Source organism: Phytophthora sojae, assembly GCF_000149755.1.
Source record: "Phytophthora sojae unplaced genomic scaffold PHYSOscaffold_7, whole genome shotgun sequence".
Lineage (NCBI taxonomy): Eukaryota > Oomycota > Peronosporomycetes > Peronosporales > Peronosporaceae > Phytophthora > Phytophthora sojae.
Genome location: NW_009258121.1, coordinates 954,237 through 973,446, shown reverse-complemented (window position 1 = coordinate 973,446; position 19,210 = coordinate 954,237). Strand labels below are relative to the sequence as shown.

The 19,210-nt window shown below is 57.0% G+C and overlaps 9 protein-coding genes across 9 annotated transcripts; 5 read left to right on the top strand and 4 right to left on the bottom strand.

The window, feature by feature from the left end:
• Positions 1-941: 941 nt before the first annotated feature.
• Positions 942-4,137, top strand: PHYSODRAFT_518049 (hypothetical protein; the record flags this gene model as incomplete). The annotated part of the gene is made up of 2 exons (XM_009533809.1): positions 942-1,179; positions 3,920-4,137. Coding segments are annotated over 2 exons (456 nt in total), but the record flags the coding sequence as incomplete, so codon positions are not given.
• Positions 4,138-6,528: 2,391 nt separating this feature from the next.
• PHYSODRAFT_415024 (hypothetical protein) lies at positions 6,529-7,050 on the top strand (the record flags this gene model as incomplete). Its single annotated transcript, XM_009533808.1, has 2 exons — positions 6,529-6,765; positions 6,853-7,050. Coding segments are annotated over 2 exons (435 nt in total), but the record flags the coding sequence as incomplete, so codon positions are not given.
• Positions 7,051-8,292: 1,242 nt separating this feature from the next.
• PHYSODRAFT_562795 (hypothetical protein) lies at positions 8,293-9,766 on the bottom strand (the record flags this gene model as incomplete). Its single annotated transcript, XM_009533807.1, has 4 exons — positions 8,293-8,803; positions 8,878-9,062; positions 9,139-9,240; positions 9,315-9,766. Coding segments are annotated over 4 exons (1,250 nt in total), but the record flags the coding sequence as incomplete, so codon positions are not given.
• A 480-nt stretch (positions 9,767-10,246) lies between these two features.
• Positions 10,247-11,200, top strand: PHYSODRAFT_347251 (hypothetical protein; the record flags this gene model as incomplete). Its single annotated transcript, XM_009533806.1, has 4 exons — positions 10,247-10,333; positions 10,452-10,558; positions 10,674-11,095; positions 11,183-11,200. Exons 1-4 carry the CDS (start codon positions 10,251-10,253, stop codon positions 11,198-11,200), a joined length of 630 nt encoding a protein of 209 aa, XP_009532101.1. The 5' UTR covers positions 10,247-10,250.
• A 453-nt stretch (positions 11,201-11,653) lies between these two features.
• PHYSODRAFT_336266 (hypothetical protein) lies at positions 11,654-11,972 on the bottom strand (the record flags this gene model as incomplete). The annotated part of the gene is made up of 2 exons (XM_009533805.1): positions 11,654-11,775; positions 11,864-11,972. The coding sequence occupies 2 exons, from the start codon at positions 11,970-11,972 to the stop codon at positions 11,654-11,656; spliced, it is 231 nt and encodes a 76-aa protein (XP_009532100.1).
• Positions 11,973-12,448: 476 nt separating this feature from the next.
• On the bottom strand, positions 12,449-13,107 carry PHYSODRAFT_303697 (hypothetical protein; the record flags this gene model as incomplete). Its single annotated transcript, XM_009533804.1, has 3 exons — positions 12,449-12,664; positions 12,744-12,946; positions 13,047-13,107. The coding sequence occupies 3 exons, from the start codon at positions 13,105-13,107 to the stop codon at positions 12,449-12,451; spliced, it is 480 nt and encodes a 159-aa protein (XP_009532099.1).
• Positions 13,108-13,898: 791 nt separating this feature from the next.
• On the top strand, positions 13,899-14,066 carry PHYSODRAFT_416680 (hypothetical protein; the record flags this gene model as incomplete). Its single annotated transcript, XM_009533803.1, has 1 exon — positions 13,899-14,066. A coding segment is annotated over one exon (168 nt), but the record flags the coding sequence as incomplete, so codon positions are not given.
• A 1,161-nt stretch (positions 14,067-15,227) lies between these two features.
• Positions 15,228-16,745, bottom strand: PHYSODRAFT_437329 (hypothetical protein; the record flags this gene model as incomplete). The annotated part of the gene is made up of 3 exons (XM_009533802.1): positions 15,228-15,287; positions 15,940-16,143; positions 16,425-16,745. Coding segments are annotated over 3 exons (585 nt in total), but the record flags the coding sequence as incomplete, so codon positions are not given.
• A 437-nt stretch (positions 16,746-17,182) lies between these two features.
• Positions 17,183-19,190, top strand: PHYSODRAFT_336262 (hypothetical protein; the record flags this gene model as incomplete). Its single annotated transcript, XM_009533801.1, has 7 exons — positions 17,183-17,332; positions 17,420-17,517; positions 17,592-17,912; positions 17,974-18,385; positions 18,466-18,633; positions 18,715-18,837; positions 19,098-19,190. 7 exons carry the CDS (start codon positions 17,183-17,185, stop codon positions 19,188-19,190), a joined length of 1,365 nt encoding a protein of 454 aa, XP_009532096.1.
• Positions 19,191-19,210: the final 20 nt, after the last annotated feature.

Sequence of the window (19,210 nt, the reverse complement as noted above, 5' to 3'; positions counted from 1 at the left end):
TAGACTGGGAGGTCAAGAAGAAGAAGGACAAGAAGAAGAGCCCAATGGTCCGCGGGAGTAGGAGCTCTACGCGCACAAGGGCGGAAGACTGGCACAAACTTCTGCTTCGTCCCGACATCGACGGCTGCCTCGCGTTCTCCAAGCTGCGTTGCGTGATCTCTATCATTTCCATCGCTCTGCTTGCCACGGACATCCCTCGCTCCGGCCTCGGAGTGCGTCGTCTAGGGGACTACTACCAGACAACTATCATGCCAGATACTGTCGCTCGCTTTGGGCCCTACGACTATCCTGTTCGACACATTTGGCGAAAGAGCGATGAGATCAGCGGGATCGACGAATTCTACGGACTTGAGGGAGAAGACCCTGTCGACTCAGCAAACGTGTGGTCCTACAAGTACGATACTACCTCTGTAGGTCTGCGGGGTGCTATCGAGCTGCTAAATGTCACGGCTTTCCCAGAGTCACTGCTGTACAAAGGGGAGTGGGGAAAGAAGAGCAACCAGAGCGGCATCTTAGCCCTCAACACCACATTCTTCATGCTAGACACCCTCATCTCGACAGCTCGAGCGGATTTACTGCGAGAAAAGTCGTCAACTGTACTGCGCTTCGCGACGAAGCACAAGTGGATCGATCGAGTTTACCAGTACTTGACTCGGTTTGTCAAGCCCCACGGAGTGTGGAGCCTCCACACGCTGCACGTCCCGCTAATATCTCGTCACGTTAACTTCTTTCGACCGTGTACAGCCACCACCGACAAGAGGGAGCCACTTCACCCTCGATTCTGCTCGTATCCAGGTATCTGGAAGTGCGCTCACCCTGTGAACGCGTCGCTCCCTGCGGTTTGTCTCGCTGATCAAATGGACATTCGCTTCCAGGAGCTCCAGCGACGGTATCCAGATCTGGTCCTTGATGCCGCGCTGATCTCCACCCACAGGCCGTCCATGACTTCAGGAACGCTGAGCTACACGTTCTTCAACTGCGAGGACCAGGAGATTGTCATGCTAACTCGAGGTCGACGCTGCACAGGTAACGATACCATTGTGGACAGTGAATGTACGACGGTATTTGTCGACGACTACCGATACGAGCGCGAGATGCTCGAGACGAACGTTGTGGACTGGTATTTCTTCATTGCGATGATGCGGGCAGGGGCTCAGGGATACTTCTGGGTAAGGTTGGGTCTCCTCTATCGTGGTGCCTACATAGCTGCTGAGAAGGTCGAAAAACTGGAGGAATCGCCCTGGTATTCTCGTGGTGTATCTGCTGCTCTGAGCGTGTTTAAAATCCCCTTCCAGGTTGTCGTTTACAGCAGTCTGTTGCCTGTAGTTGGCTATGTATTGGCGCTCTTGCTGGATGGCAACTTAATGGACATTTATCTCGACTCGTACTGGTCGACGCTGGAAGGCGTGATGAGCATCAAACTCCTGCCGTTCTTAAACTTGGCAGTGACTCAGATGAGGTCCGTGTGGTTGATGGCTTTACTTGTGGACGTGATGGTTCTTGTGGCGAGAAAACCGATTAGTGGGTCCGAGGAAAAACTTCCTGGTATTCGCGGCCTAGCGATCAGCTTCACTTCGGCACTGGCGATCATCGGGCCATACAGACACCCCGCGTTCCGGAGCACCGAGATCTTAACTGCGATTCGACTTCCCGTTGTCGGCCAACGCATGGATTCAGTGCTGACCGGCCCTCAGCGATACTTTAACGAGTCCACGTATTTGTGTGACGATAGCTCCACCATGCTCATGGTTTGTGTTGGTGCTGTAGCAGTGCTAGCGAGTGCTGCTCGACTGGTCGGCTTCATTATGCGAGAAGATCAAGAGGTGGTTTTGATCTCGACCCTGGGCGTCCCCATTGGGTCGGAGCTCCTCTGGCCAACCTCGTCGTTGAGCGTTCGGTTCAACGCGTTGACCAGCTCCACACCTTACCAGCTACACACAGACCTTCAGAGTCGACCGAGCTTGGCCAAAATTTCTCCAGATCCTAAGCCCGCTCCAGCCTCAGCGCTGCATCCACCGCCTCCAGTGAACATGGTACACCCGACTACTATGCGCTCGTCGGAATGGCGTCCGTGGTGTCCCTACCGTAGGAAGCGAATTTCACCAAATGCTCGGAGCTTGCTGCTACTTCCAACCGGCGGCTTGGCTTCACGTACGGCGCACTCGCACTCGATTCTGCAGCTCATGAACATCGCCATGATGACGGACCCGTTGAATTTGTTCTGGCTTCGAGTGCTGGGAATCAACTTGCACTTGTACCGGATTCGACCTGCTCTCTTGTCGTGTTCCTCTCTTGATAGCAGCTCTGTCCTCTTGCCGTACGCTATGATTTTACCGTACTCTGAAGACGAAATGGAGGAGCGCACGGGACTCAGTTCTAGCGACTTCCGACTCGTGGATTCTCTGAGCTCAAAGGACCTCCCAATGTCCACACTGCTTCAAAGCGGCTGAATCAAGGCGATTAACTCCAAAATACACCTTGACTCATCCAGGACTCGCAAGTACGTCACAGTTCCAGAACGGCAAAGCTAAACGTGGAGGCGTATTTCAGTTTTCCAGCTATGAAGTTGATATAGCTCAGCTCTACTCTACCCTACGCTCGGCATGAATCGCTCACTTCACAGCCAGGTATTCGTCTAGCATGGCCATCATTCACCCAGCACCGTGCGGGAACCCGCGCACTCCCACCACCGAAGACCAAGGCCGAGACGATCGGAACGACAGCGCTAGAACCCAAACATGGGCCAGGACGAGCGGGTGGCAGGAACTCCTCACCCAACCAGACATCAGCAAGTACGTCGCGCTGTCCAAATTCCGATGCGTCTTCTCGCTCGTGTCGCTCGTTCTACTGCTGACCGACATCCCACGAACGGGGCTCGGAGTTCAAAGTCTGCAGGAATTCTACCCGCTCCAGCTCATGCCTGGCACTGCCGTTCGCTTCGGACCTTACGACTACCCCATTATACACGCCTGGCGGTCCGGAACGGAATTCGTAGGACTCAAGGGCACTCAACCCGTTTCGGGGGCTCGGGTCTGGCCGTACCAGTACGACACGCTCTCTGTCGGGTTCCGTGGAGCGGTAGATCTGCTGAACGTGACGGAGTATCCAGGTTACTTGCTCTACCAGCCGAGAGAGGGCGAACCGGAGAAAGACGCCGAGAGTCTCATCGACTTGGCTACCACATTCACCATGCTGGACGCCTTCATGACGGCTGCACGTAGTAAACTGCTCCCAGTAGGCAATGAATCTGCTATACTTCGATTCGCCACCAAGCACAACTGGGTCGATCGCATCCACCACTACGTCGTGCGCGGAGCTTCCAAGAACGCCGCCTGGAGACTGCACTCGCTCCACATCCCTCGCATCACCAGCGCGACGCAGTCTCTCTCAATATGCTCCAATACAGTCGCGAACAGAGCAAAGCAGCGCCATCCGCTTCGCCCTCGCTTCTGCAACCACCCAGGTATTTGGAGAGTCAGCCATCCGCTGAACGCGTCGCTGCCTGCAGTTCGTCTATGGGAGCACATGGATCTGCGATTCCAAGCGCTCAAACAGCAATACCCGGACCTGGCGCTGGATGTGGTGTTGCTATCGTCTCAAAGACTATCCGCCACAACGGGAGTGCTGCAGTCCACGTACTACAGCTACGAAGCGCTGGAAGTCGTTGTTCTCACGAGAGGCAGACGCTGCGTCGGCACCAACCCGTCCACTTGCACAACTCTCTTCGTAGACGACTACCGCTATGAGAGCGACCGCGTCCAGACCAATCTCGTCGACTGGTATAGTGTCATTGCCTTCCTCCGAGGTGGAGCGCAAGCCTATGTGTGGCTTCGCTTGATCTTGCTAGTGTATGGCGCCTACGCCGTCGCTGGGCAGCTTGTTGCTGCTAAGAAAACGTCCGATTCGGTGCCAGTAGCAGCCATCCTCATCCTGTTCAAGATCCCGTTCGAGGTGGTCGTGTATTCCAGCTTGCTGCCGGTGAGCGGCTATGTGATCGCGCTTCTGCTGGACAGCAGCTTCATGGACCTCTTCCTCGACTCGTTCTGGGCGGCAGTGGGGGGTTCAATCAACATCGGACTGTTCTCGTTCTTGAAATCTACAGCCGTCCAGATGCGGAACGTTTGGCTCTTGTCGGTGCTCGTGAGTCTGGCCGTGTTCGGAGTGAGGAGGAGTCGAGATTACTGGGGAGACGGCATTCCTGCCGTGCGGGGTCTCGTCATTTGCTTCACGTCAACTCTGACGGTCTTCGGTCCGTACAAGAAAACCACGTGGAGAGACACCAACATCACTAACTTGTTCGAGATCGCGGACGAAGGAAAGGTAATGGACATCGTCCGCAGCAATCCTGTGGGTCACTACAACATCTCGAACTATTTCTTCGACGACAGCGCTGTCATGTTGATGTTCTGCATCAACGCTGTCGTGTGGCTAGCGGTGGCCATCAAGGCTGCATGCTATTTGGCCTCCCGACAAAGTCAAAGCAAGGGGCTCATTTTGAGCACCACACCCATGATGCCGTGCGGGGCCCACCGACTTTGGGTAACTTCGGTGCTGAGCATTCAATTTTTCGTCCCAACCTCTCGCGTGCCGGTCAGATCGAAGGCGCAAGGCTCGCCGCGAACAGCGTCACCATCAAGCGCCAACTTGCCCTTGGAAAGGGAGAGCTCGGGCGTGCAGACCAAGGTGAGGCCATTCAATACCGCGCAGATATTACCGAGAGTTGCTTCGTGGAGGACCACCTCTAGAAGACACCTGCTTGCTGAAGAGGACTACAGCTCCACCGAGTTCCGCTCCGTCCTGCAGCTCATGAACGTCGCCATGTTCACGGACCCGTGGAATTTCTTCTGGCTGCGGGTGTTGGGCGTCCCCTTGTACTTGTATCGGACCCGAGCCATCTCTTTAGACATCCACGCGACGAGTAGAAGACCTCAATTCTACACCGTCATTTTGCCCTACGATGCTGACGAGATGGAAGAGTACGCGGGCCTTGGGGCTGAAGACTTTCAACTTCTCGACTCCGCGAGCTCCAGGGATATCCCAATGGCAGTCTTGCTGCAAAGCGGCTGACGGCAGCCGTAGACTGGTATGTACATTCATTATTTATCGGGCTGCCGTCGTCAGCTAGAAAATGTAGACACCCATTGCAACGCATAGAATACAGCGAGGTTTTGCTCTGCTTCGCAAACTCATGAAGTGCGCTGCGTGAAATCAAATTTCGGCCTCCAATTGTACCTCGCCGCCCGATACCAATGCTACTAGTAGGAACTCGCGCGTACTTTACCATATCCGAAGACGAAACAGAAGAGTTGGATGCTGGCGAGTTTGAGTTCCTGGATCCCTCCCGCCAACTCTCAAGACGGCCCCATTTCGACATTGATTTGGGGGCATTCATTGGTGAATGACCCTTTTCGTGAAAGGGTATCACGCAGCTTTGTCACAGCGGAAATGAATGACCAGCATCGTCCGTTACCACACTATTCCAGCCCCAAACACTTTTAGCCCCCCCCCCCCCCCATGCCCCTCGAATGCTGATGAAGCACCTACGTGTGCGTGTAGAGAGCAATGTGTGCAGACCCACACACTTGCGCTCCAGAGAATGAGGACAACGATTTCGACACAAACCGAAGCGCTTCCACACTTGCCCGAACGAGAACAAATGAATGGCAGCACCTCCTGCCCCCCTCGGATATCAGCAACTGCATCGCTTTGTGCAAACTCCGATGCGTCATCACCCTCGTGTCACTCGTTTTGCTCATGACCGACATCCCTCGCACTGGCCTCGGCGTACACAACTTGCAGGACTATTACCCGGTGCCGCTCATGCCCGGCACCGCCGTCCGCTTCGGACCCTTCAACTACCCGGTCGTGCACATCCACCGCCTCGACAACGACAGCTCCCAACCTGCATCCTTCTTTGGACTCAAGGGCACGCAGCCCATTCCGGCAGCTCGAGTCTGGTCGTACCAGTACGACACCACCTCCGTCGGGCTTCGCGGTGCCGTCGAGCTGCTGAACGTGACTGAGTTCCCACCCTTCTTACTATACAAGCCTCAACCAGATCAACCCGAGACCAATGCATCCAGCATGCTCGATTTGGCCACCGCCTTCACAATGCTCGACGCGTTCATCGGAGCAGCGAATAAGGAGCTGCGACCAACAGCCAGAGCGCTGCGCTACGCCACCAAGCACAATTGGGTCGATCGCTTGCACCACTACGTCGTGCGCGGAGCTTCCAAGAACGCCGCCTGGAGATTACACTCACTGCACGTCCCGACCGTGACGCGAGACACCAAGTCTCTCCGCGTATGCGCCAATGCTGCCATCGGCCACCGTGCACCGCCGAGGCCACGGTTCTGCAACCACCCAGGCATTTGGAAGTGCTCTGACCCGTTGAACACGTCGTCGCCCCCCGTTCGGCTCTGGGGTCACATGGATCTGCGACTGCAGTCACTTCAGCAGCGCTACCCAGACCTGGAGATGGAAGTGGCTTTGGTGTCCTCGCAGAGACTTTCATCCACCTCGGGTGCCATGCGCTCCACCTTCTACAACTACGAGGCACTAGAGATCGTCATCCTCACCCGAGGAATACGCTGCTCCAACACCACCAATTCTTCATCAATTGCCGCTGCATGCACGACCGTCTTCGTGGACGACTACCGATACGAGCGCGACATCGTCCAGACCAATCTCCTGGACTGGTACAGTATCATCTCGATGCTGCGAGGCAGTGCGCAGGCTTATGTCTGGGTCCGATTGATCTTGCTGGTCTACGGTGCCTACGTCGCGGCGGAGGGGTCAGGAGCTGGCACTACTGCGCATCGTTTGGTGTCCACCGCGTTGATCGTGTTCAAGATCCCGTTCCAGGTCATCGTGTACTCGAGTTTGCTGCCTGTGGCTGGGTACGTCTTAGCTCTGGTCCTCGACAGCAGCTTCATGGACATCTTCCTCGACTCGTATTGGGCGTCTGTGGGGGGCGCAGTCAACTTCAAACTCGTGCCATTTCTACAAACTACTGCCGTCCAAATGCGCGCAGTCTGGTTGGTGGCGTTGCTCGCCAGTGTGGTGTTGTTTGCCATGAGGAGGGCAAGGAGTCACGCCGACGGAATCCCGGGGGTTCGAGGACTGCTCATCAGCTTCACGTCTTCCTTGACAGTCTTTGGTCCATACAAAAACGTTCGCTATCGCGATATGAATATCACGAGTGTCATCGAAATCCCCAACGAAGGGCAAATAATGGACTTCGTGCGGTCGTCCAACCCCGACGGCTGCTTTAATTCATCCTCGTACTTTTACGGTGGCAGCTCGAGGACGGTTCGCTTGTGTGTCGCCGCGGTCGCTGTCCTTGCTCTCATTATCAAGTTATTGGGATACTTCACACCTCGAACCAGTTTGCCATACCGCACAACACGCGGAGTGATCTTAAAACTGTCACGAGTTGCTCCGTGCGGAATCGAGAGTCTTTGGGTGAACACGTCTCCAATCATCCACTTCAGCGTACCAATTCGCTCACAACCCAACTCCTGGTCGAGGCATTCAACGATGAGCAAACTGGTAAGAGTTGCTCCATCACCAGCATCCCGCAACGTAGCAGAACCGTTCCAGACCATCACGAATGAAGTGGATGTTTCACCGCGTCGATCAAGTATTTATCCGTGGAACGTGTGGAGGGGTAAGCTAACCGCATCGAGTGTACCGAAGGCGAAATCGCCTAAAGGGGATCTGTGCTCGCGCACAACGGAGTCGCACTCGATTCTTCACCTCATGAACATCGCAATGATGACGGATCCGTGGAACTTCTGTAGCCTCCGTTTCGTCGGCATCCAGTTGTATCTGTACCGAATTGAGCGTGTTTCGACAGCAGCAAATGATCTAACTCCACCATACGCGGTCATTTTGCCCTACGCAGAGGACGAAATGGAGGTTCGCACGGGTCTCAGCTCAGACGAATTCCAGCTTCTTGACTCGGCAAATTCCAAACATGTTCCGCTGTCGGTGTTGCTGCAGTGCGGTTAGATATTGCCCCCCCCCCCCCCCCTCGTTAGATAGATGAAGAATATCGGGTCCCAATCTGTTCTAATGCACTTACAGTGACAGTGACGAATGAGTATAGTGTCATCTTGTCACGCCTCGCAACCTCTTTTGCTACAGGCAATACACCCGATTTATTTTGTTTGCACATTCTATCTGGATCGACGCGATAGGCTTCAGCGTGAGGGCGAGTCAATGCAGCTTTTCGATAAGGAGTATTTCCGCATGCCATCGCCACCCCAACAAGGTATTTTGCATTTGCAACTAGTGCTCACCAGCGTTGCGACTCAGACGTCCCAGTCCGTTCAAGGCGGCAACACGGTAGGCTTCAGCAAGTGTCGGGTAGTTGAACACCGCATCGCGGAAGTACGTTAGGGAGCATCCCATCGCCATCGCAACCTGGCCAATGTGGATAATCTCCGTCGCGCCCTCTCCAATGGCATGCACTCCAAACAGCTTCAGTGTGTCCGGGTCGAACAGGATCTTGAGCGTGCCGCCAGCCATCGCACCCATCATCTGGCCCTTAGCCAATTCTGAGTACTTGGCGATACCAACTTCGTAGTTCACGCAATCCTTCGTAAGCTGTTGCTCCGTTTGGCCGACCATCGAGATCTCGGGGATCGTGTAGATGCCGTACGGATAGTTGCCATTGTCCAACTGGCTCGTCACTTTGAGCTCTTCGTCAGGGTTCCACATGTGGCAGGACGCCAAGCGACCTTGCTCCATACTCGTCGACGCCAGGGCCGGGGCACCGATGCAGTCACCCGCAGCGTAACTAGTGGAAGAGAAACAATGCAGCAGTTAGACTCACTACAAGGACAAGGTGCAGAAAGCGCCATCCGAGCTTACATGTGGGGCTGGTCGGTCTGATAGTTCTGGTTCACGTTGATAAGGCCGCGGTGGTTGCGCGAAAGCCCCACCGCCTCGAGGTTCAGTCCGTCCGTGCTCGCCTGACGGCCAACGGTGTACAGCAGAGCGTCGGCGCTAAGAACCTTGCCACTATCGAAGAAGACCTTCACGCGGTTCTCCGTCGTCTGCAATCATTTACCAACAGGGACACGTTAGAACCCAAGCTCCTCCCTCACTTCCTCCAGTCATTGCACTCCATACCTCAACTTTCTTGACGGTCTCGCCCAGCAGGAAGCGCGCTCCGTTGCTCTGCATCTCGTACGTGAGATTGCTGATGATCTCGCGGTCGCAGAAGGACAGGATCTGCAGACAATATCCATTCTTCAGTCAGCCACCAAAACCTTCATCGCAACTACAGGAAGTATTGATCCACTCACGTCGGGCCGGCCGTCCACCACCGTGACCGAGTGGCCGGGCACGACGTTGACCATGGAGGCGTACTCCATGCCGATGACGCCCGCTCCCATGACGATGAGCGAGCGCGGCAGCTGGTGCATGTCGCGGCTGAGGATCTGGTCGCTGTCGATGATGACCTTTCCGTCGATGGGCACGAGCGGGTTGTGCGCGGGCCTGGTGCCGCACGCGATGAGGAACTTGTCGGCCATGACGCGCGAGAGCGAGTCCAGGTTGCTGCTGCTGTTGCTGCTGCTGCGCTTGGCGTCGGCCTCGTCGCGCACGACCGAGATCTCGTGCTCGCTCTCGAAGCGCGCGAAGCCCGGGATGACGTCCACGCGCGCGGCCTTGAGCTGCGCGCGCACCACGTCCTCCTCGGAGCGCACGACGCGCTGCACGCGGTACAGAATGTCCTCGATCGTGACCGTCTTCATGCTGTACGACTTGCCGTAGAAGCCGTGGTGCCGGTAGCCCGACAGGTGCAGCACGGCCTCGCGGAACGTCTTGGACGGGATGGTGCCCGTGTGCACGCACACGCCGCCCAGTGACGTCTTCTTGTCCACGATGGCCACCTTCTTGCCGCGCTTGGCCGACTCGAGCGCGCACTGCGTGGCGGACGGGCCGCTGCCGATCACCACCAGATCGTACGCGGCCACCTGCGGCTTGATCGCCTGCGTCGACAGGCGGCGCCCGGCCCAGCCGGCAGATGCGGCGGCGGCGCGCGTGCGGGTCGCCGTCGTCCAGAGCCCCATCATGGTCGGTCTCGCGTTACGGGGTCGAGAGTGAAGGTGAAGTGGCGTCCTTCCGCGCCCCATGTTGGTTGAACCTGCGTGATTGGCTGAAAGTCGCTGTTAAATTGGAACTGTGTGCGCTACACCACGCAGCAGTAATAAGACCCAGCACCAGGCAAGAGGAGCAGGATGGCGCGCAATGAGGAGAAGGCGCAGTCGCTGCTGAACCGATGGACGTCCATGAAGCAGGACTTCGCGGACACCTTCAAGAAGTGAGTGACGACGGCCCCGCCCCCCCCCCCCCCCGATGGCTGGCGCGGAGTCTGTCGGTTGTGCATATCCTTGTCGCCTGCAGACCTGCTAACGCTTAGGTTGTTGTTGCCGCTGCAGCCGACGCCCGTACCTGGCCTCGCAGTGCGACAACCTCAAGGACGCTGAGCGTTGGCGGCGCCAGATCATCCGCGAGATCTCCAAGAAGGTGGCGGACATCCAGAATGGTGCGCTGCTTGCTTGCTTGAGTTGCATTGCACTACATTGCTCCGTGAGACGGAGGAACTCTGGCTAAAAGACAAACCTCCCTTGTATTGGTGTCGACTTGTGCGATTGCTGCAGCTGGCTCGAGCGAGCACGTGATTCGCGATCTGAACGACGAGATCAACAAGCGCATTCGCGAGAAGCGGCACTGGGAGCGGCGGATCGTGCAGTTGGGCGGCCCGGACTACGCGCGCACGCAGCCGCAGGCATATGACGCGGACGGGTCGGCGGTGAGCGGGGTCGGCGGCTACAAGTACTTCGGCGCCGCCATGAATCTCCCAGGAGTGCGCGAGCTGTTCGAGAAGGAGGAGCCCGAGCCACGCAAGCGCACTCGGCAAGACATGTACAAGCACATTGAGCCGGACTACTACGGCTACCGCGATGACGAGGATGAACAGCAGCTGAAGGACGAGCAGGAGGCGGAGGAGAGATTAAGACAGCGCGCCATGGACGGCTGGGACGCCGCGGAGGCCAAGCGCAAAGCTCAAGTTGCAGAGTTGGTACGAACCACTAGCGGATCATTTGTCGAGGCGGCACGCACCACTGGAACTTGCTAACGATAACGTGTGCATGTATCACCTGTGCAGGGCGTGCCCACACATTGAAGACGTCCATAGGCTCCAGCATAACGAAACAGTTTTCAGCCTTGATGGATTCGCTAGTCGGCGTTGGGATTACAGTATGTCGTATCATTGCAATCGGTGCTGGTGGTTCCGCCTGTTGGTGTGGTTGACACGCGCCACCACGACCTGAAAAGTCCTGCCAGAACGGTTCTCAACCGATACTATTTGAGGGCGAATCGTCCGCGGGGAAGTTCGTTGATTTTTTTTCTGCATTTTTTCTTTATTCTTGCGTATTGACCCGCTGCGGGGAGCGCGAGTCGCCAAGTCACTTGGCCACGGCCAGTCGCTATGGTCCGTCCGACGTCCAAGCGGCTTGCTAGCTCCATCCCCCGTCAGCCGCACGCCCGCCTCGCGGCCAATAATTACAGGAGGAGGAGGGCCGACGCAGGCCTCGGCAGACACGCACACGCACGGCTCGACTGCTGCTTTCTGTACTTAGTCCTTGAAGTGGCGGATGGGGTTGGCCTTCTGCGCCTTGCCGTACTCCACGGAGGCCGCCTGCCACTCGGCCGAGGTGGTCTTGGGCGAGCCGGGCACGTCGCCGCCAAGGTCCGGGCCTGCAATACATTGGCAATAAGCGGCAGAGGATCGTCAGTCAACCTGAAGGTGTGGGCCATTGACACATTTGCGTGCTGGAGGTCGCACCAGTGTAGCGGAAGAAGGCGAAGGTGGTGTAGGCCACGCCCAGGATGGACGAGATGCCGACGGCCATCATGGGGCCCTTGGAGAGCTTCTGCGAGAGCTGGTAGAACATGGTGCGGGGCGTTGAGGAACTCGCGGTAGCGGTGGCTTTTGGAGACTGCGGCCGGCATGAACCACCAGGCCAGGGCCCCCCTCGCTTCTGGGGCCACGGTCAAAGTTGCAAAGACCTGCGGCTGCCATACAAATCTCCATATGCGGAGCCGCGCAGAAGATCGAAGGGGATTATTGGCCATTGCGGCGGTGCGTTTTCGACAAAAGAAGAGGCTCGGCGCGTATTTATTGACAAGGCAGGATGCTCGGGTGCCCCGCTTCTGACAGCCTTTCGGTGAGCTGCGGGGCGCTTCACTTTTGCTTCAACAGGCTGGGTATCAAACGCAACGATGCCGAGTACTGGTGTGTATGTAAGTATGCACTTCAGCGTGTATCATTCACTTTATGCAGCGCAGCGAGACGCTCCGCCTCCTCTCGTGTAGTAAATATCTCCAGCAAAATGGCCTGTGCCTTCCTCTACCTCCGCCTGATCCCGCGTCAATTCAGCTCCTGGATCACCGGGCGCGGCTTGTTGCTCGGCTTTTCGATTCGCATCTGGAATGATGAGTTCTCCTCCTCTTGCTGCTGCTTCGACCCTGCGCTCGCGCCAATTACTGTTGCGGTCGTCGCGGCCTTGATCTGTGCCTCTGTGTCGGCGGCATCGGCGTCTTCACCGTCGCTGTCGTTCTCGTCCATCGTACCCAGCGCAAAGTTCTGTCATCATTATCAAACAGACACAACGCAACCGTCAGTCTCCACAGCGCAATGCTCTGCAATGGAATTACGCACGCACCATCTCGATCACGGGCGCCTTGGCGTCCTCCTGCTTCTTGTCGTCGCTGCCCGTCATCGCGTCGTCTGCATCTTCGCTGTTCTGCTCCTCGGCCTCCTCCACTTCGATGTTGTGCTTGGCGCCCTCGCCCGCTGCCACCGCCTCGCTCAGCTTCTTGTTCTCTTCGGCCATCACAGGCAGGAACGCTTCGAGCTTCGAGAACACTGCAACAGCAACAGGAACAACAGCAACAGCAACAAGTATACTGTTAGCATATCACGATGCACAGCCAGCCACAGTCGAAAAGCTTGGAGACAGACGTACAGGCGCTCTTGGGCAGGTTCGGGAACGACGGAGGCTTCTGCTGCTGCTGCTGGTCCTGCATTGTGTCGCTCTGCGCAGAAGACAACCACACCATACAATAGCAATCACCGTGAGTACCAGTAGACCGCAGCGATCCACGCAGGGCCGCAGCGCCGTCCACCTTACCTTGCTCGATGGCGCTTGACGCGGTGTTTGAAGTCCTGCCGTCCACGAAGTGCGCCCGTACCGTAGCTTACACCACCACATTGGTGTGGTGCACACAATCCGCCAAGTTGAAGCGACGCCATGAGATGGCTACACACACACTTGCATTGCACAATGACGGCGGGGCGGCGCGTTATGCGCGCCAAGCCGCGCCGCCGGCTGTCCAGCCGCCTCTACTGGCTGCGCAGCGCCGCCAAGGCCAAGGTGGACGTCGTAGCGCAGCAGGTGCTGGACCACGACGACGGGATCTTCCGGGCCGTGCGCGCCAACGACGTGGAGTCGGCGCTGCGCTTGATCGACGCGGACGAGCAGTGCCTGACGCTGCGCGACTCGGTGGGGGCCGCACCAGTCCACATCGCGTTCCTCTTCGGCCACTACGAGCTGGGCAAGCGCATCGTGCTGCGCTGCCGGTCGCTCGCCGCGCTCACGTACACATCGGGGAACGACCACGAACCGTCGCCGTACGAGGGCGAGAACATCCTGCACATCGCCATTATCCACCGCCAGACGCAGCTCGTGCTGTGGCTCGTGCAACAAGCGCCGCAGCTGGTGCGTGCGGAGACCACGGGCAAGTTCTTCGGGCCAACCAAGGCCTGCTACTTCGGGGGCACGCCGCTGCTCTTCGCGCTCGCCTCCAACCAGATCGACATGGCGCTGCACATCCTGGACGCGGCCCAGCGACTGCAAGAGGGGCCGCTTAAAGAGGACGATACAGAGGCGCTCGCGTCCATCTTCACGTGTGACAGGCACGGGAACAATGTGCTGCATCTCGCAGTGATCCGAGACCTGCCCGACGTCTACGACTTCGCGCTGCGGTATGTCATGAGGTTGCTATCTACCGCAGGAAAGCGGTTCAGTCCGAGCAAAGTCGGCCCGACGATTCCTGAGGAGAAGCCGATTGACGACGTGCAAGAAGTGGAGAATATGGTTGTCGTGGAGAAACCATCGCGTTCGCCGTCGCCTGTAGAAGAACCCTTTACTCCGTCTGACAACTTTCAGGAGGGCGAAATCAATCTCGTCGCGTTCCTCAAGAGTGCAAGCGACGAAGGATACACACAAATGATCCACTTCCTGATGCAGCGGAACTCGGACGAGCTGACGCCGCTATCACTCGCCGCGGCCATCGGCCAGCAGCGCATGTTCCAGCACCTATTTCACCACTCCTCAGCTGTCGCGTGGCGCTACGGTCCGATCACTGCGTTTCACGTGCCCTTGTTCGACCTGGAGCAGCCGGAATTGCGACCAGCTCCTGATCTTGGACGCATTCAACGAGTTCACGACTTGGTAGCGTCGCTACCGTACCCTTTGGCACCGAAGGGACGAAAAGGCTACCGCACCGCCATCCAGTGCCTCTGCTCTACCGAGAAAATCTCGAGCACACTGCCAGACCACCACGTTGCCATGGAAGAAGTCGTGTCGAGGCGCCTTGAAATGCTGAAAATGCTAGAGATTCAGCAGCTTCTGCACAAGAAGTGGAAATACGTCGGAAGGCAGCGCTTCCTTTGGCGTCTGGCCATCTACACTATATTCCTAATCCTGCTCAATGCAACAACACTCACTCCGTACAGCAAATACACCGATGGTTCGAGTGGTGAGGCGGTGGGGTTGGGCTTTGCTGAAGTGGGGGCGCTTGTGCTGGCGGCACTGAAGTTCTCAAACGAAAGCAACCAAATCGTGCTTAACTTCCAGGGATATATCACCGAAGGAGGCGCTGGTCGACTCGACAATGTCTGCACCATGGTCACAAGCTTATCGCTTTTCGCGTCTACCGCTGCGCGGCTTGCACATCAGCAAGAAGTGGGAGACGCCCTCGGAGCTGTCGCGCTCATATTTGCGTGGTTCTACTTGTTTTTCTTCCTGCTGGGATTCCGAACGACTGGACCGTTTGTCATCATGATCCTACGGATGATTGCCAACGACGTCGTACGCTTTTTACTAGTTTACAGCGCGGTTTTGATCGGATTCTCCCAGGCGATCTACGTTGTACACGACGGTCGAGTTGGTCCACACGCATTGTTTGTGCGGATGCGAACGCTGCTAGTCATGGGCTTCACGGGTGAGGTGAACTATGACGACAACTACGGATCAGGTGGAAGAATGAACGCGTTCACGCAAGTGCTGGTGCTGTGCTACGTTATCCTGGTGATGATCATCCTCGTGAATCTACTCATAGCCATGTACGCGAGCTACTACTATTGTGTGTATAACGGAGCTGATCCGCCTCAGATGACTAACATCGCTCTTTGCGGATGGACAGGATGGGGAATACGTACAGCGAGGTGCTGGAGGAGTCAGAGCAGCGTTGGTTTGCTGAACGAGCGAATATCATGGCGGCGATCGACAACCAGTGCCCTGCCGACTGGAATGATCAGGCTCGAAAATCGTTTGCCATCCCGCTGCAGAATCGTAGTGGCGACGAGATGCTGTATCTCGAGATGGAAGTGAAGAAGCTCGACGAGTGGATGCACGACGATACTTCACTAAAAGACAAGTAATTCGATGCAATATATCATACGTTAGATATTTACGCAGCTGGGGGAGACAAAGGGCGTCGCTCGGTCACGATAGGCTCGATATGTACGGCAATGCTTGGAGCGAGGTATCCTGATAAATCCACCATAGGAACAGAAAGTTCAGCCTTGTCTGATGTTTTACATTGATCTTCGTCTGCGCAGCCGTGTATAACAACGGACATATCTGCTGGTGTGTTTAGTACAGGACCCCGTTCACGCTTCGCCGAGCTGGCGTTTGCATGTGTCAGCTTTGTGTGTAGCAACTGGTCCAGCATGTTTTGTTGCGATGTCAGTCGCTCGTGAAGTAGTCGATTGCGGTCTTCCAAGTCCTGTTGAAGCTTTGCAGACGATGCCAAAACGGGTATTTCCTCTGTCTGAGTCTCAGTAGTTTTGCTATTGCTGCTGTTGTTTTCGTGAGGGCTCATTTGATGCGCGCGTAGTCGCCTTAAGATCGCGTCCTTCACGCAATGACGCGGGCCATGCTCGCCACGATCTCGTATTAGCCCAGCGTCTACGCACTTTGCGCTTGCATGTGCTGTTTTGTCGTTGCGATACTCCTGTGATAGTTGGAGCTGCTCAAACAAATGCTACAATTTCACAATGGAGCATACGCCCACGCCAAAATGTTAGCCATTACCCACATCGAACAGCACCGTCATACCGAATTCACCTGCATGCGCGCGATCTTGATTTTCGTTCTTGGATCGACTTCCTCTTTATCTGTTACTGCACAGTCTTCATTTGGTGCGAAGCGTACACTGTTCCTTCTTGGCGTGGCTCTTACCGGCCTAGCACTCTCTGTCTGAGTGGCCCTTGTCATCTTGGTGATCGAGGGCGGAACAACCGCCGCCGCAGTTCGCAGCTTCTCCACTTCCGCCTTTAACTGCGCTGTTTCACTCTCGTGATGCTGGACGATCTTCAGCAGCGCCTGCACGCCGCGGTCGTACTCGGCCATCCACTCCGCCTCCTTCCGCCTCAGCTGCTGCGTCGCCGCCGCTTCAGCCTGGTGCAGTCGGCCGCGGAACTCTGCGACCTGTTGCTCAGCATGCCTTCGCGCCTCGTCAAAGCTCTTCAGCTGTGCGCGCAGCTTCCGATTCTCGTCCAGCAGCGACGCGAAGGTCCTTCTGGCGGCCATGCCGGCGAGTGCGCACGAAACGACGCGAACTGAGACTGTAGCCATCGCCTCACGTTGGACTCACTTCAGTTTTTTTGCCTACGCTTCCAGTCAATACGTTGCAAAATGATTACACATTTGTATGGTGATTTGTATGTAGTTGCCTCGATAAGGGTACGGGTAAAGGCAAACCTTGCCGCGACCCGTAGTATTTGAACCAAGCTGGCGGCTGACAACCGCCGAGCAATACAGTAGTGCGTCACAAAGTCTGCGGTCCAGCAGCGTGCTAGCCCCCGTACCCCGAGATGAAGCTCCTCCTCCGTCGCGGCGCGGCCCTCGCGACCCAGGCGCGCCACATGAGCAGTCTGCGCGAGCAGGCCGTGCGCGTCATGGCCGGCAAGATCCGCTCGGACCTCGAGTCCAACCCGAACCTGTGGCTCAGCGCCTCCGCCGTGGTGCGTTTTGATCGGCTGTCTTAGTCTGCTGCCTGCGTGCCAATGCTCTAACCACTGCAGCTTTGCGTGCGCTGTATGTGTATGTAGGACGAGCCCACGGTCTCCATCCTGCACCCGGCGCCGGGCTACGCGCTTGCGGGCAGCAGCCCCGAGGTGCATCGCGACCTGAGCCTCGACTTTGACAAGTGCGTCAGACGCCTCTGCTACCACTGCAATTGATACACCATAGAGCTAACCATTGATGACGTTGCTACTGCAGGTCCGTGAGTGAGATGGAGGTGCCCCTGGCCTACCTGCCGACGGACCCGAGCACGCTGGCCGACCCCTTCACGCTCGTGGAGCAGGACATGGTGAGCGTCACGGAGAGCATCAAGCGCATCCTCGGCTCGGACCACCCGGTGCTGGAGGCGGTTGCCCGCTACTTCTTCGAGCACGACGGTGGCAAGAAGGTGCGCCCCACCATGGTGCTGCTGGTGGCGCGCACTGCCGAGGCCCACCGCCGCGCCACTGGCGCCCCGCTGCCTGAGACCCAGTCGGAGGAGTACACGCGCGCCGCACAGCAGCGTCTCGCCGAGATCACGTACGTTGTCGCTTAAAACTGCGCTATTAGATGTTGGTACTGACTCTCTGAGTTGCTGCAGTGAGATGATCCACACGGCCAGTCTGATGCACGACGACGTCATTGACGAGGCCGACACGCGCCGTGGCCGGCCGTCTGTGAACAAGGTGTTCGGCGGCAAGATGGCTGTGCTGGCTGGCGACTTTCTGCTTGCGCGTTCTTCCGTGTCACTGGCACGACTGCGCAACCTGGAGGCCGTCGAGCTCATGTCCACATCGATCGAGCACCTGGTGAAGGGCGAGGTCATGCAGATGAAGAACGCGGACGCCCGCGACGACATCACGCCGTTCGAGTACTACCTGCGTAAGAACTACTACAAGACGGGCTCGCTCATGTCCAACAGTTGTAAGGCCGCGCTCGTGCTGGGCAAGCACGACGAGCGCATCTGCGACCTGGGCTTTGCATTCGGCCGCCACATCGGCCTCGCCTTCCAGGTAATACAACGCTCTTGTCCGCTTCGATGGTCGTCGCATGAGCTAACGGCCCTTGTTGTTCTTTCTTGGAAACGCGGCAGTTGATTGACGACGTGTTGGACTACGAGGGCGTGAACACGGGCAAGCCGCTGCTGGCCGACCTCAAGTCCGGGCTGTCGACGGCTCCGCTGCTGCTCGCGCAGGAGGAGTTCCCCGTGCTGCGAGAGCTGGCCAAGCGGAAGTTCTCCAAAGAGGGAGATATCGAGATGGTTCGTAGTTGTGCCCATCCATGCGGTCCTGTGGTGGACAATTCGGGGATGTACTAATGGTGGTTTTGTCCCGCGTTGCAGGCCAGCGAGCTCGTGGAGAAGAGCACAGGCATCGAGCGGTCCAAGGCGCTGGCCATCGGCCAGGCAGAGCTGGCGGCCCAGGTTGCCATGCAGTTCGCTCCTTCACCAGAGCGGGATGCCATGGTGCGGCTGGCGCAGCGTGTCGTCTACCGATCCAAATAGAGCTACAGTGAGAAGATTGAAACACTCGCATGCAGTACAGGACGCCGTCGACACGACGCGATGAAAAATGATAAAAAGCTGTCAGGACTCGAACGACTTGCGTGGTGGCCATGCCACTTGCAGACTTGAGGCCGTCGGTCGCTCTCTCTGCAGTGTCATCAGCTCGGCCTCAACTGCTAACATTGTCACTACTTTTTGTGCTCGTTGCATGTGCCAGTTAGGATGGAGAACCAAGCTCCTCGTCCCAGAAGAAGAAAAAGGAGGAGACCAACTGCAACCTCGTTGGCATTTCACCATTTACCATTGCGGCGTGAAGCCCAAGGCGTCGAGAAGA